The following is a 16878-nucleotide window of genomic DNA, read 5'->3' on the forward strand; positions in this document are numbered from 1 at the left end:
GTATTTGACATGACAAGCATTTATAGGAACGTGTAGAAAAAATACCCTTTGATGTTCCACCACACACATACACATAAAAATGCAATCCAATTAACATATGTATGAGTGGTTGTTACACTAGCGTGTATTATCCGGCTTTGCGCGGATTCAGATTTAAATAAAACTTTTTAAGCATAGAAAAAACTTCGCGTTCTTTCTGAATCCTCATTTACAGCCAGCGTAGTGGATTTTGCTCAAAGGATGAAACACATTTCAAATGACATTTGACATATGTGTGTGGAATTGACTTGAACTGTACATTCAACATTTAAAAATAAATGAAAATGTTTATTAATTATTAAAAATAAGTGTGGAAAATGTGAAAAATGTGTTTTCTTATGATTTAACGTACAGGGCAAATTTTTTAAAAAAACTAATGTGACATTTATTCGCAAAAAATTTAAGAAATGTTCACAGTTGAATTAGGCTATAAAACTATAATTTTGCCCATAAAAATTTGGTTTCCCATTTTCACCCAGGCGTAAATTTGGCGAAAAATGAGAAACACATATCCAATAAATTCTTACAAAGATCATTGAAAACAAGTTATTCTTAATTTAACATTATTTTTAAGTGCTCACTTTCGATCTCATGCGCACAGGGTATGAAAGCATTGCAGAGCAGTTTATTTTCTGGGATTTCCAATTAAAAATGTTAACCTTTTATGCATACAGAGGGGCTTACAACGGTCTAATATATATGCATTGCTGTGCAATGAATTTGTTGACACGTGCCATAAATTTGCATAAAAATTTCAAACGCGCATCGGAATGTGAACACAAAAACTAGCAACTGCAAACATGAAATAATATGCATGACTTTCGGCTCTATCAACAGAGATTTCCCATTCCATTTCTATTCACATCCACATTCACATTGCCATTGTCAATCGTGTTGCCGTTTGGGTATAGCCGCATTTCCATATCAAAGTTGTGCGTGGCATGCCACACGGATTGCTGCCACAAGGCGCATAGTGTTTGCCTTACGTTCGCCACACGCCGGCAGCAGTAATTGGCATTAAGGGCACTTACAGTTGCCGCATATTGTGGCAACACTCAAGCACAACACCAACGCAGACATATATGTCTGTGGCAGACGTGGCAGCTTCTAATTGCTGCTGCGCTGTTATGAGCTTTCCATTAGGGTTTAAGTGCGTTCGGTAATGACAATATTTGCCAGCTAACCAAGTCATTTTATTAGCCGCTACTTAAGTGAAAATTCAATTACCACTAAACTCAAAATTAAGTATCCTTTTACACATACACAGGCACACACACACTGGCGTGTAAGCGTGGGCAAAGTTCTTTGACTGACAGCGGCACGAACAATGCTCGTCTTGCCACTTGTGGCACATACATTGTGCACATATCATATAATACAAAATATTTTGGCCCCAAACAATTTCCGTTTCAGAAATAGCAGCTTTGCCATAAATAATAAAACACGAGAGGAACTTACATAAGTTGATTAAACTTGGCTACGCATTTTGTGCGGAAAAATGTTTGGCACAAGACTTTATCAAATTTTGTGAAAAGCCGCTTTAAATGCGCCCACACATCAAAATGTTGACAAATTTAAGGCACACAAGCTGCCGGCTGTTGTCCGCCGCTTGATTTATTGTATATGACAACCGAACAAAGTTATATAAGTATTTTAAGCCATGGCCAAGAGGCGAGCAACGCCTGTTTTGTCACTTGCCTTATTGCGTATACGCAGCGTGCGCCCAGCAAATCGAGTACGAGTTTACAGCACTTGGACATTTACGAGCTTACAGATTTACGAGCTTGTATATTGGGCCATGTCTATATAAAGACACACATATAAATATGATGCCGGGCACTCAATAGGAAAATTAGCATATAAAACGAGACAGATTAGCACATCAAGCGAACGAATCGAGAGTGACTGAGAACTGCACTCAATGCGAAGATGAATTATGAATGTGACTGTACAGTCAGCATGACTAAAGCGGAAAACTGCTTGAAGGTAACTAAGAGGCAGGCAGCTGCGAATCAATAAACTATATTTATATGTGGCAGAGCAAACTCAAGAGCTAGAACGAATCTAGTCATGGTGGAGCTTAAGTACGGTGAAAAAATGACATAAAAGATATGCGTCAGCCTGAGGCTTAAGTACACCTTAAAATATATCTGTCATAGAAAACTTCAAAACTTTAACGAATCTAGTCAACCTGTAGCTTAAATGCACTGGAATATGCCATAGAAGATATAGAAGAGCTAGAACGAATCTAGTCTAGGTGGGACTTAATTCCATTGAAAAATATGCCATAAAAGATCAAGAGCTAGAAACAATCTAGTCAGGCTTTAGCTTAAATCCTCTGAAGAGTATGCCTATAGTAGGAACAACAAAATGAACTTTTCAAATATTTATAAATTTATAGTAGGTATAAATGTAGATTCCTCCCACATCTTTAAGCCCGGTCAAATCTTGTTCCAGCATACATTTCCTCATTTTAATGAAACAATTCAATTTTTAATTTGCAACTGCCTGTTCGACCGAAAATATGACAAGCTTTGAATTATTTTCTCTAGCAAGTTGCGAGCTAGATTTGATTTCTCTCCAAAATTGGCATTTACCAAAAATATTTGCTAAAAATCCATGGCTGGGTCTCACTCAATAGATTTTTCTATTATAAGAAAAATAAATCTGATTGAGGTCACAATTTGGCCAGAGTACAAAATAAATTGGGATTCCAGTGCGATTCAGCATCCTGTTGAGACCTTAATAAAACCAAGCGAGTCGCAAACTGGGCGCAAAATATTTTCCAGTTGAGCAGTCAACGCTTTAAGCTTATTTGTTAATGTTCATTTTCTTAAGTGTTTGTCGAAATTGCCAGCAATTTATGAATATTTATTGCATGTTTGTAAGGAAAATCAAGCCTCATATACAAGAGGCTCTTTACGCAGAACAATAATGGAATTAATAAAGCTAATGTCAAATGTGTTTGCAAAGAAGTTGACAAGTTATGAAAATTTAACTAAACAAATGTTTATTTAGCTTAAAATAAATGCTTTGCGCGTGTGCAAATAAAGCTGCCGATAAATATTTTATTCCATTTAACTAGATAAATAATAAACATAGTTTGGCTATTTACTGGCTTTTAATGGACTGTCAGCAGCAATTATATCTGTGTTTTGATCACAAACATAAACTATAAACAGCTTTCAGCATTTGAGACCAGACGACAGAGAAGCCATTAAGAAAAATGCTTATGCCTTGGCGGAATTGTCTCGAAAGATATTTAAATATAAATTATCAAGGATGCCACAAATTAAAGTAATCACATAATTCAAAAGCCGGACTAATTAGGCCTAAGTCGCAGCAGCGGCAGCATTCGCATTAGCCTGAGCGTTTAATCAGCCGTTCGTGGGGGGGGGCCAGCAATAAATTCCAGACGGAAATTATGTGGGTAAGTGAAAACATCAATCTTGGCGGCCAATGCCAGCCTGCTCGGGCTTGTCAAGAGCTGAGCGACACCTTGGGGCAAGCTGTGCCGAAAAATGTTACACATGGAAACTGTGCAAAGGCCGTCGGAAGCTTGCGGCACATGTCGTTATTGTATTGCCAAAACAGTCAGGTTATTCATTGCGCTTCAGGAGGAAAGCGCAGAGTCAAAACAAAGACCTCGTACGACCCTATTCATAAGGCCTAATGGCTTAGGCATTACCCGACAAAAAGGTTAAAGCATATGTTAATCCCTTTTGGGTAAACAAATGAGGGTTCCATTCAATTCAATTTCCATTGCTCCTTTAAAGCGCCTTAAATTAGAATAAATTTCATGCAATTCTGCGGAGTCGTAAGTGCCAGCTAAACAAAGACCTCTGCTGCATAAATTATTATTATTTATTTTAAGCCTCAGTTAAAGAAGAACAAAGTGAAAATGTTCAAGCGTCCAGCTCATAGAAAGTTTGTGTAATGCTAAAAATTTTACGCAATTGTATTCAGCGCGTTGCCAGGAGAACGATTAACAAACAAGCAGCTGCATTCCACAGCGGCCAGTAGAAGTGGGCAGGGGCGGGGGTTTAATTATATGCTCCAACACAAATATCAAAGCAATCAAAACAATCGTATTTACTTTGAAGCAGGCGCTCAATTAATTAGTAAAACTCTAAAACACAGCTAACAATTTTAAAGCATACTTTTTGGGGCAGAACGTATATTTTGCCAATAATAAAGCAGACATCAAGTGAAAATAAAATATTCAAAATAGTTTACTCGCTTGTTTTTCATAATATTTTCAGCAGAGTTCATGAGATGCCAAAAGTAGTTTACTCCGAGTTTCCGACAGCTTGCTCGACTATTTGCATTCGCATGAAAAGCAGGCATTTCATATATTTTACTCCGGCCACGCCTCGCCTATTCAGGCCAAACAAAGAGTATGTGGCACAGTTTGTTGATATTTCATTAGAATGTTTTCATTGTCATTTTCGCTGTTGCTTGTTTTAATATGCTGTCAAAACTTCCAACGACTGAAGATACACTTGACATTGTAGCTGCTGCAAAGTACACACACACACAGACACACACACACTGACAGCCACACACACAGACAGATACACACACAGACAGATACACACACGCACAGTCGCGCACAAAATAAGTATACGCCGCGTTGTACGTTAAGCCCCCTCGTGGCTGTCGATTTGGCGGCAACATTTCCTGCAATATTTTAAATGATAAATCGGCTTTTCGCGCGTCAAAATCCGTTGATTGAGCTTAAATAACATTGCCGTCTGATATGTCTATAAATGAATATTCATTTGTTGTCCTTAGCTGTCAGAAAAAAGCGCAACATGTCAAGAGTTTCATCTGAAATGCTTTATCTCTCTGTCCAGCTTGGCGGCGGTGTTTGTGAAATGATTTTCCCGAAAATTTCTGCGTTATTTAATTACTTGTCTATTTGTATTGTGTTTATATAAGTCTTATTTTCGCTTAAAACGCATTTGACAGAATCTACGTACAATTAATTAAATACGTGGAATATTGCAGTCAAAGCTTGTTTTCGTGAAATTGAACTGTTTGTCCAATCGCCTTCAAAGCCTTTATTTTAATTATACGTGCTGTATTGTAAATAAAAACACGTTAAGCGAGAATGTAAGGATATCTTCGGCACGCCGAAGATTTAATACCCTTGTAGACATTTCCCTTTGGCAGATATGTGAGAATGATGCAACTCGAAAGTGCTGAGTTTGTTGTAAATATCTTTGATAACATAATATTCTGCCATATATTCCATCGATCTTGTCTATAGCAGCTATATGATATAGTGTTTCGATTATGATAAGATTTTGAAATTATGTAGGGAGCATAGTGAAACTTATAAATGCCGAGTTTGGCTAAAATATCTTGGTAGACAATAAAGTTGTTCATAAAAGAACCTACTTTTAGATCGATTGTTCCTATAGCAACTATATGTACGACAAGACGATAGCTTTAAGGCTGAGAGACTAATAAACAGACAGACGGACGGACATATCTATATCAACTCGGCTGCTGGTGCTGATCAAGAATTCCGACTATGAAGTCGGAAATGTCTCCGTTACACATTTCATGACAAATTATAATACCCTCTACAAGGGTATAAAAAATATTTATAAAAAATACATTCTGCTGAATTCTAATATAAGCATGTTTCGTACTTATTTACAAGTTCTTTGAATTTAATATGACACTGCGTTTTCTTTTCAATTTCGTCTTGATGGACGTTTTTCGGTTGGCACCCCGATAGGAATACAATTGATTCAGCGAATTTTATTTATAATTTATAACCCTGGCGAATGTCTAATGCGCTTTACGCGTCCATTGGGTCGCATTTGACGGCGCTGGGTCTTTCGGTATCCATTAGTTTCAGTCAAATTTCATAAGCAAACACGCATAGCCAATATACTTAGCCACATTGGATAAATACATTGGCATGGTAAATAATAAACATACGAGTATTATAAACAAGTTCACGCACAGCGTCTGCCATCAATCAATGCTGAATGCTCAGTGCCAGGGAGAAGGTTAAAGTCCCTGCGTTTGTTGCCGCATCGCCTTACTCAGCACATTTTGGCAGGGACACAGATTTAGTTGGTCCTGACAACAAGCAAATTGGACGCTTAAAGGCTACAGCCCATACTATAAATACATATTAAAGGCCAAAGTTTCTGAAAAGTTGACCCATAATCACGTTGTTGCCATAATTGCACACATTTTGGGCCTGTCACAACGTTGTCATGGTTAATTAAAAGCCTATTTGATTTCCATATTTACCGAGTCGTGCCAGAAAACGGACTGCGAACATCGTGCTGTAATGGACCAGCGTCAGTGGTTTTAACTAAATTAATTAATTAACTTTCCGTTGTTGTCCACTTAAGAGCTGGATGCTGTTCTAGGGATATGGCTGGGTATGCGGCTTAGTGTTTCTGAAAGACCTGCTGTGCCAACAGTTTTGAGCAGGCCACGGCTGATGCTGTTTCTCTGCGAACTGACCAAAAAGTTTAATTACATAATTAGAGACGTGAAACTTTACCTGTCTTACGCAAATTTGGGCTAAACACTTAACAAACTTCTGACCCGATTTGCAATTAAAACTTTTCAGAAATGTGGTTTGCAAAACCCAACTATAAAGCAAGCTTCGCCCTTGCATGCAATTTTGAGAATCGAATAGAGAGGCAGCATCTTTTGTTTCATTTATATCTTTTCAATCAACATATGAGTGTCTAACAAGTAATTGTACACCACATCTAAACGATGTCTGTGATCCCCACACTCAAGTCAAAGTTCAATTTACTTGACTTTAACTTCGATGAGTTATATTTAGTTCGTCTCGCGTTGTTGTTGCATATTCTTGGCTGTCTCTTGTTACAAGCTGGTAATCAAAGGAGTCGATTTGTATATGATATATCCTCAGGCCGGGAACAATTCGTGCACATGTTGTTGTTACGCTCGTTGATTGCTTTTGAAATAATAATTGAAATCGGAATGTAATTAAGCCAAAGTTTGCATATCTGATATCACGCCAATGCAGAATTTAAAGCTTTTGCACATATTTAAGTAAATAAAAAATAGCCATTATTTGCAATAACTCTTTGCTGTTGGAAAGGAATTACAATGGCAGAAAATATATGTATGCACTACCAATTACCAGACGCATTCATTCACAACGAATTGGGAATTTTAATACAAACACGATGAGCCTCACGTTTTTACACTTAAAAGCAAACATGGACGGAGGGCGCACGCATTCACCTCAATTCAATTGAAGACAATTATACAAGTCCAAAAAGTGGACGCTATTGTATTTTTCACAGCATTGTGTCTATGGCAACAACAGGCAAATAGCATTTAATCAGAACATTCCCTGGCAGTTGGCAGTGGCAATTGCATTGTGCGTTGGCGTTGGCATTTGTCGAGTGTATTGCAATCAAGCTGGGAGTACAGCGGTGCGTATACGCAACATGCGCCAGCCAAACCTTATTGCACGCAAAATACACATACGCCATGTGGACTTGTTGTTGTTAAATATGATTGCACGTATGTGTGTAGGGCACATATAAATATACTCAGATGCCAGTGGCATGTTGTTGTTGTTGTTGTTTTCCCGAGTTATCTTGTTTTGTTTATACAGAAAATGCTGGCAATTCTGCGAACAGTCTGCGCGTGTGTCTGTGTGTCTGTCAAATCAGTGAAAATCTGCTGTGACAGCAGCAAGGAACCCCCAAAAGTACATGTCAAAAGTTGTTGCCAAGCATAACAGAAAAAAGCAATAACACAGCCGCAACCAGCACACATATGGAATGCCTGCTGAGGAAAAATGAGCCTTGCAAGGATTCATGACGAAAGCCCATACGCGGACCGCAGTAGGTACTGATCAATATATATATAGAATATATATACTTTATGGGATCCGAGTTGGCGTATTCTCTACTCTCTACAGCGGTATATCAAGCGTGACATATAGTTGAGCTAGCGGAAGAATATATATGTTAATTTATATGGTATATAGGCCTTTTATTTGTTTTATTTAAATGCATGGCTTTGTTTTATTCTCTGCACACTGTGCGTTACAGGATATCTTCTAGTCCAGCATAGTGTTTAAAAGCCTTATAACTTATTTTTTTCTTATATTGACAAAAAAAAAGTGGCATACACATGCATACTTGGGCTCACACACACACACACAATGCGCAGAAAATGTCCCCAAGAATTAAAGCCCAATCAACCCTTTTTCACCGCCTCAAGCAAAAGCTTATCAGCGGATCGCATCTAACAGGCTGCCAGCTCAGTTATAAACGTTGTTAAATGATGACAACGCCATATACCAGGAAATACACCCCACAAACACAGACACACCCCCACCCGCACACACACACACAGTTAGCCTAATAAAAACACTCAAAAATGGCTGCTTATTTTATCTAATGCTTTTGAGTCCACGCCAAAGGGCCTTAAAGCAAGCGCCAGAGTGGCCATCAATGCAGGAACCAGGCAAAGCTTAAATACAGAAAAAATAACAGCAAAGAAGGCTGCTCTCATCCCCCTTCTCTCGTCTAGAGAGTACCCGACTAGACTATACCCAGTGTTCAGCTTGGAGGCTTATGTGGCCTAATATGTGCCAACTTTAGTCTCTAAATGGACAAATTGATCAGACTAGATATTCTTCATTAATTGATCCTACAACCTGTGTGCACATGCACATCCTTTATATCCTTTCAACGGGTATAGGGTATTGCCCAAAATAAGAACGGAAACAAAATCAAGCATTGCTTATGATTCGTTACCCAGCAACTTGGTCCTTTGTTGTGCCGAATGTTGACTAACAAACATAATTAAATTTAACTTAATACGAACAACTCTTTAAGAGAGTTAAGGCAAGACATTTGTTTATTTTATCCCTGCCTTAAGGTTCAGTTTGTTAACCTGGTTTCCTGCATGCATGAATCCAGAATTTTTTTATATATTTTAAAATTTCAATTTCTCATTTTTTAGATATGTGCAATGGATAAGGCAGTAGTCATTTAGGGTTTGAATCAGATAATTTCTAGCATCCGTTTATTTCCATTTCAAGAATAGAAATATGTTTGTTTGCCAAACTTCTTAAAGTAAACTTTTTGCATAAGGTCACAGTTGCAACTGGGAAAGATTGTAAAAACTCGCAAACGCATTCAAATTTGTAATCAGGTATGCACTTTATGGACTCTTTTTTTTTTACGTAAAAATGCAAATCTGTGCTCAAATTCGCGCAAGTGCGCCGCATGTGTGCCTTAAAGCCTGGCATGCTACCAAGAAATAAAGTCATCTATTTGAGGAAAGATATAAAAATGTTTTAAGCTGGCAAACGTGTATCTTAAATGTGTGCTAAGTAATCATTTGGGTGTAATTCGAAATCAATTTAAAAGCCATTTAAAATGCGTATTTGTCACAGTTTATTACTCTAATGTGTTCGCTTTTAAGACAAATGACAGCCATTTAATTGACCATAAATCAATAACAAATCAATCATACGCCCTGTTGTACGACCATAGACTGAAAGTGCATTTCGTTATAAACTTTCTGGTCGTCTTAGGGCGTGTATATATATAAAATATATAAAGTTCAACTGAGTTTTGAAAACTTATTGTACAATGTATGCAATAAAACTTTGAGAGCTGTCGAAGCTGTGCAGTAAACTTTTTTGCCAGCAATTAAAAAACTTCAAGTGCCCGAACTGGCAGCTGTAAAACGGGTATAATCATTTTTATAATGCAGCTTAATGGGATTTAAGCCAAACCACACAATATTCAAATGGAATTAATATTTATAATCTTTAAACTTACAAACATTAACCCTTAATTGAGTTCAAGCCAAGTGGAATAGCTGCCCAGCAAGGTCATGCCTTCAACTAAATCATTGATGATAGCAATTGAAAATGTTTCTAATGTGTTTAATTTGCTGATTATAAGTTTAATTTCGCAAAATGTATTTTTGGCACGGCAACAGCGAAACGTAACAAACAAAAGTCGACACAAATCCATCAATCAACATCAAATGAAAGCAGCTGTGACCAGGCTTAAGGGAAAGCACTGAAATCGGTAACAGTCCCGCATCAAAGGCTCTCAACACAATTCCCAAAGTAGCTTTGTAGCATTGGAAATATATATATATATATATATTTTGTTGTATAAGAGGCCTTCAGGTACACGGATTTAGTTAGTCGGCTCTCAAATTCCAGTTAGTTGCCAAACTTTGCTCAGCATTCAATATAAAATGCTTCCATTCATTGGAGCCTAGCAAATGTATAATAAAACTTAACGATTAACAGAGCTGAAAATAGAATAAGTGGCTAATTCTGTGCGGGTAGGGGGCAGACCTTATCTCGAGCACTGCACTGGACCTTGTTAAGCTCGTATAAGCTGCAATGGTCAATAACGATTTCTCTTTTTGCTGATAAAAATCAAATGTACAACAATTATACATACAACAGAATAAAATCCAACATTCAAAGCTCACAATCTAAAAAAAACTTTAAAACATTCGCCAGTTTATTTTATTGTTTGATACCCTATTATGACATACATACACTACAATGCGGACATTTCGCGTGTATTGCTTAAATATATATACATACACATATGCACAAACGCAGACCAAGTATGCTTCCCGCTGCGCTGAAAATTCAAACGTAAATAGCACCCTACTATGCGATTCTCATTAATTCAAGTAAGGCTTGCGGTTGTCATGCTTTTGACACTAAGTGTTTGTTTAACAAGTGATTTCGCCAATCTAATAAAAGTTTATATTCATTGTATATGTGCATGTGTGTGTGTGTGTTTATGTATGAATCTGTGTGTGTTTGCGTGTGCGTATATAGATAATTATTTATATATACATGCACGAATTGTGTAAATGTATTTCTGTATGGATATATGCGTGTGTGTGAGTGTGTGTGTGTGTGTGCATATATTTATGTAACATACATATATATGTCTGTATGCGTGCTTGGATGTTCTCTTATACCAAACGCAGCACAAGTTTACTTTCCGTTGTGCTGCCAATGCAAAAACCCATTTTTTATAAATGGCACCCTACTATGCGATTCTCATGAAATAAGGCTTGCATGTTTTTATGCTTCCACTAAGTGTTTTTTAGTAAGTCTAGGGTACATTATCTCCACTCATACTCTTACTCAAATTTACTCTCTTCACACTCCATCTCTCTATCTTTTGTCCTACCTATTTATCTATTTATCTGTCTATCTATCTATCTATCTCTCTCACTTTTTTGTTTCTCTCTCTCTCTCTCTCTCTCTATCTCTTTCTATCGCTATTTCTCTCTATCCCCCTTTCTTTCTCACCAGCTCTCTTTAATTATTTGTCTTTTTCATGTTGTTTTTCTCCAGCTCTTAATCTAATCCGTTCCCATTTCTTTTTTGTATAGTATTTTGTTATCTCCTAGTAACAAATGGCAATGAAATAATCGTGTTGGTGATTGTGAATTCCTGGGTAAGTGCATTTGTATTTATGTATAAAAATATATGTGAAGGTCATTCAAAACTGAGCACGAGAAATCTTCCCGAAATGTTTTTTGTTTGTATTGTGTTGTTCGTAGTAAACTGTGTACTTTAATTTGCGCTCGTACGTGCTCAAATCAGGGACAAAAAAAACGCAATGCATGTCGGTCATTCAATTAAATTTATTAATTTAATTACGTGGGACATTTCCGATATTATTAATTCATGAATGTTCGATGTTTGTTTTAAAAAAAAAATAGATTAAAATATTTACAATTGGACACGAATGGATAAAAGCGCGACGCCTGTGCAAAGAGTATTTCCAGGTCACGCACTCTCTCGACTGATGCTGGTTGGGTTTTTTAATGTGAAAATCTAAAACTACAAAATGTTCACAAGATAATGTCGCATGAAACGTGCAGCTTCGGGCTATGCCTGGGCCACACGATTAACTCATTGGCACGTCCTGCTCATCAGAGTAGTTGATTCACATCGTTTTGGGGGCCACAGTGTTGGCAATTCAATTGAATGTGACTTACGTGCCCAGCAACCCAGCCAAAATGCGTTGTTTTCTTTTGTTGTGTTTTATATTTACGTATACTTAATATTTGTGCACAATGGGTTGGATGTTGACTGAGGCCTGTGCACTAAGCACACAGATCCTCAACGGATTCGCCTTGAAGGAGTAAACGTTGCTGTTCATGTTTGTTCTTCTTGTTGCCAGATTTGCCGCCAGAGCCGCCAGCGACCTTGCCACGCCTACGATTAAGCACGCCATCCGTGTCATCCATCATGCGCAGTATTGTGGTCTGTTGTGTAAACATAAACACAGGCAATTGTATATGGATGGTGTAATATATAGTTTGGGGGTGCAGTTACCTGATCTGAGCAATCCATGGGCGCCACTGATATATCACGCACCGCTCGAAACTTGCCCACATTGTTGAGATGCTCGTTCTCCAGCCGGAAATAGTTCCAGATGAAGCGCCGGAATACCTCAAGCGGACTGAGTATGGTCATCATAACATCGCCCTCAATGTAGCCGGCCTGAATGAGGCTCATCGAGAGCGTCCAGCTGAAACGCAATATTAAATCCTCAATTATGCCAAAGTAATAGAACCACTGCAAGAAACAAGAGATGCCAGAAGTGGTTGTGGAAGAGAAGAGAAGAGCAGAGCAGAGCATAACATAATAATGGATGGCTGGTTGAATGATTGTTTTACGTGCCGTACGCTTGGCCAAATATTTATGGCTACCATTAGCCCCCCCCCCCCCCCTCCCCCCACACACATGGACGCAAGACGTAGCCCAACTCACCGTCGATGAATAAACGATTTCCTCACGCAAAAATCGATTGTCGCCCGCCTTCGAATCGAACAGGCCCCAGTCCATTTTGATGTCCCACGTGTAGGCGTAACAGGATGAGACTAGGGCCGCGGTTATCCAACAGTAGAACCAGGGATTCTCCTTCGACAGCGGATAGCTATCTGCAAGTTGAATGCGAATTGGGGTACATTAAATTAACAGCAATGAAAATAACGCTAATTGGCAGCGCAACATAAACAACTCGCATAATCAACTCCCCAGTCAACCCACTTTGTGGGGTCTCCTAATAGAGACGTTCCCACCTTCACTTACCTGTAGTTGTATGGTATTTATGCGCAAAGATAACCACAAAGAAAGATGTCGCATATTTGGCAGCATTCACCAGATGTGGGAATGCCTCCTTCGTGTCCCGATAGCGTCGTATACATTGGGCAAAACGAAAATAGGCGGGCAAAATGGCCACAATGGGATGCAGGATTGATACATACTGCACGCAGTGATTGCCAGCTTAAAGGACAAAAACATAATTTAAAAAAAAAAGATAGTTAATCTAAAGAATTAACTGTTGCAACTGATTAATTATTAATTAATTAATTATTTATAATCAACAATTCATTTCGAGCATTTACAATGTCAACGTTGGGCTTTAAAAAATGATTTATAATATTCAGAAAAAAAAACTCATGAAAAACAAGTCTATAAGTTGTTTTTGCCTAAATTTAATAAGTCCATTTTTTCCCTGAACAAGCTGTATAAATTAACATAAATATTTCATTTTAATTCGGCGGTTTATAAGAATATAAAAAAGGAATAAAATGACTTTTTTTTTTCTTTTCCAAATTACGACTGACTGCACTGCATAAATTAACTTTAACAATTTAAGAACAGCTTTTAAAAAACCTGCAAACCGGTTTTAAACCGAACCTATGACTTAACCATATTTTTTAAAAAATTGGTTTGGTTCCGAAAAATGCTTTTAAATATTATTACGATTACAAAATATATGAAAATACAATAAATTACAATTACAATGAATTGAACTGTTCTATTGAAATTGTAAAAAATACGAAAGAAAAATTCGGTCTTAAATCTTAATTCATGGATGTGAGAAACTAGATTCAATTGTCTAACAATTGGTTTGGTTCAGAAAAATGTTTTTAAATATTATTACGATTAAAAAAAGTATGAAAATACAAAAAATTACATTTACAATAAATCTATATTCATGGATGTGAGAAACTAGATTCAGGAACCTAGCCTTAGGGCTAGGCATCAGGTCAAACCGTGAACTTGAATATTTGTCCTGGGTTTGATGCCTTGTTTTTTAAAATGATATTGTTAAGCTTAAACTTGCAATATGATTCTAACTATTTACCTGTTCATGACAAACTAAATCTATTTTGAAATAATAAATAAATAAATATACCAGCGCCTGTTACTCACCCTCGCCCGCCTTATGCCACGTGGGATTGCGACCAAAGAAGCACATCAGAAAGGGTATATCCAGAAATGCGGGCACCATGCTATTCAGCTGATCGGCCAGCCAGAAATCCGCAAAGTTAACAAAGCAAAATGGAGCCATGATGACGCGACTCAGGACACGCAGTGCCCAATAGCGGGCCTCATGATGAAACGTCCTTGTCGGATTCAGCAGGAAAGTAACCATCAATGTGTAGAGAAACAGCGGAGCTGCATACTGTGGAATGCCCAAAGGTTCGCAGAATATGTAGCACAGGACACAGCAGGCCCAAATGACGCCAAATACGGAGGCAATTTCCATAATATTCTGCTCGGATAGATGATTGCGCGGATCCAGCTCAAAGATAAGCACATGATTGACACCAGACGAACGCCAGCCATAGACATTGACGCCCCAGAGAAAGAGACATTCGGTGATCAGAAACGGCGCTCGGAACATGCGCAGGCCAACACGCCAGTTCTCACCAAAGCCGTAGAACATGGCAGATATGATGACGGTCAGGAAGAGCACCACAAAGGCACCGGAAAACAGGCCCACCTTGAATGTGGTCCAAGGACTCTGCTGCTCGCCCAGCGGCGGAACCCGCAATCGCTTCATGGCGCCTGGAAAATTCAATAGAATATATAATATTATATCATCAGATTCATTAATTTAGCACATACGTTGCCTGTCGCCGCCCTCAATGTCCTGGGTGACGGCCTGTTCCGTTTCCTGTATTAACCTGTCGATGTCTTTGTTTGTATAGAAATGCGCCGCCTCCACGTGATCGGTGCGCCAGCGTGCTCCTAAGTCCACACTGAGCAGTTTATCGTGCTTCTTGAGTATCTTGCGGAAGCCCGTAAAATTTAAGTTCTGATAGTTTTGCAGCAGTATCAAACCCAAATAGAACTCGCTAAATGCCAACTTGAGATCCTGTAACTTGCGTGCGGGCGCATCCTTCTTAACCAGCGGTGTGCGCCGCTTCCAGGCGGGCTGCTTCTTCACATGCCCCAATTCCAATGCCTCTGTCAGTTCGCTGCGTAGGCTGCCATATTTGCGTGTTGCCTCCGCCATCTTTTCCGAGTAGAAGGTATTGATCTTGGCCAGCTCCTTGTCGCAGTAGTGGAAGAACTCCTCATCAAACTTGGCAAAATAGCGTGTCACCATCTCGCGATCCACCAGCTCCGCGGAGGGCGCCTGCTCGATGGCTGCATACAGCATAGCCTTCATTTCCTATAATAAACGTGTGCGTATTGTGAGTGTGAATAAAAGTATTGCCACTAACCAAACAACATATAGATGTGACATCTAGTACAATTAATGTGGACATTCAAAATTGCTGACATCTGGTCCACACTCGTCTTCGTTTTTGTTCGGGTAGGAGACACGCTTACTTGCTCAGCGAGCAAGAGAGTAAGAAATACATATGATTTGTGTGGCATCGCTGTCTTTTATCTCGCTCCCGCTACAGGAAACTGCTTTGGCTTACTCTCAGTGCTCTCTCATTATGTCTAGGGATCATTTAAATGTATGTGTGTGTGTGTGTGTGTCCGCACAAGCAACAATCCGCACAAATTCTGACCAGATGACATCAATTTTGAATGTCCACATTAATTGTACTGGATGTCTCATTAATATGTTGTTAGTGGTATTGCATATCTACTTAATACAAATGTCCCCTTTGGCGCCACAGCTGCACTAGGCACGTTAACGATAACAATATAGAATATTTATCGACTCAACACGTTGCTGCACGCCGGAAATAGTCATAATTAACGGGTTGTGATAGTGTGCATTTACTTAATTCACATACTGTGTTGCCAACACTCTTTTCTCACTGTTTACGTCTGAGGCGATCAAAACAAAAAGCGCGCTAGATGGATACGCAAGGCGCATGCGCCGTATGCGCCAAACGCGCCAAAAGCTTTCTCACACTTTTGACAGCTGGCCAGCCGTTTTTCACGTGACGTCATCAACGGACTGACAGCTAGGAAAAGCACACGCTTGTATTTTTATGGGATACATATTTTTCAGCGTATTTTTCGCCCACTTTTCGACTGGCTTACCTCATAATTGATGTACTGTTTGCGCCATTCTGGCGTTATATGCGCCGTCAAATGCTCGGCGAACTTCATCTCTGGCGGCTTAGCTCACTGCTCCAGCTGCACTGCATCCGCATTGGACCAAACGGCGGACGATGGCGAAGATGCCTTTCCACGCGCACGTTTTCACGTAAACAACACAACTGGGCCAACGCCAGCGAAAGTTTTCGATGATGGCCTGAATGCCATGCGAGCTAATGGCAAGGCTGCGTGGAGGGGGAGACATGGGGTGTAGAGGGGCGGCCTACAAGGAGCTTTCAATATGTAAATGCTGCCCTAGTCCTACGCCGACCAATGTCAACAAAAAAAAAAGATGAGTTGCCAAAAAACTAGTAAAACAAATTAATAGATGAAATGATGGATTTCCTAGAAAAGCGAGGGCCGCAACTTTTTTTAATGATTAGCTAAATTATATAGTAAATGCATAGTTAGATGATAACTTTCTGGGCAAGTAAAAA

The 16878-nt window shown here is 38.9% G+C and overlaps 1 protein-coding gene across 2 annotated transcripts; it reads right to left on the bottom strand.

Moving 5' to 3' along the window:
• Positions 1–12098: 12098 nt before the first annotated feature.
• PXo (P[[i]]-sensitive XPR1 orthologue) lies at positions 12099–16574 on the bottom strand. 2 transcript variants are annotated; one of them, XM_064688577.1, is made up of 7 exons: positions 16385–16572; positions 15002–15551; positions 14303–14941; positions 13172–13366; positions 12851–13020; positions 12413–12655; positions 12099–12342 (listed from the first exon to the last, which is right to left on the bottom strand). In XM_064688577.1, the coding sequence occupies exons 1-7, from the start codon at positions 16451–16453 to the stop codon at positions 12181–12183; spliced, it is 2028 nt and encodes a 675-aa protein (XP_064544647.1). In that variant the 5' UTR covers positions 16454–16572; the 3' UTR covers positions 12099–12180. The 2 variants fall into 2 exon arrangements, with proteins under 2 accessions (XP_064544647.1, XP_064544648.1); XM_064688578.1 differs by lacking the exon at positions 12099–12342 and having other exon boundaries at positions 12422–12608; positions 16385–16574.
• Between the last annotated feature and the right edge of the window lie 304 nt (positions 16575–16878).

The sequence above is a fragment of the Drosophila montana genome, unplaced genomic scaffold (assembly GCF_035044405.1).
Source record: "Drosophila montana isolate Dmon_TW-CO22-7 unplaced genomic scaffold, ASM3504440v1 contig_3213_1, whole genome shotgun sequence".
Taxonomy (NCBI): domain Eukaryota; kingdom Metazoa; phylum Arthropoda; class Insecta; order Diptera; family Drosophilidae; genus Drosophila; species Drosophila montana.

Bases quoted from the DNA above. Each gene is read 5' to 3' on its own strand.
- PXo (XM_064688577.1), bottom strand. From the start codon at position 16,453: ATGAAGTTCGCCGAGCATTTGACGGCGCATATAACGCCAGAATGGCGC. The intron at 13,021-13,171 runs GTAAGTGAAGGT...TTCAACTTGCAG, and splicing joins TAAATACCATACAACTACAG to ATAGCTATCCGCTGTCGAAG. The intron at 12,656-12,850 runs GTGAGTTGGGCT...TGTTTCTTGCAG, and splicing joins AAATCGTTTATTCATCGACG to TGGTTCTATTACTTTGGCAT.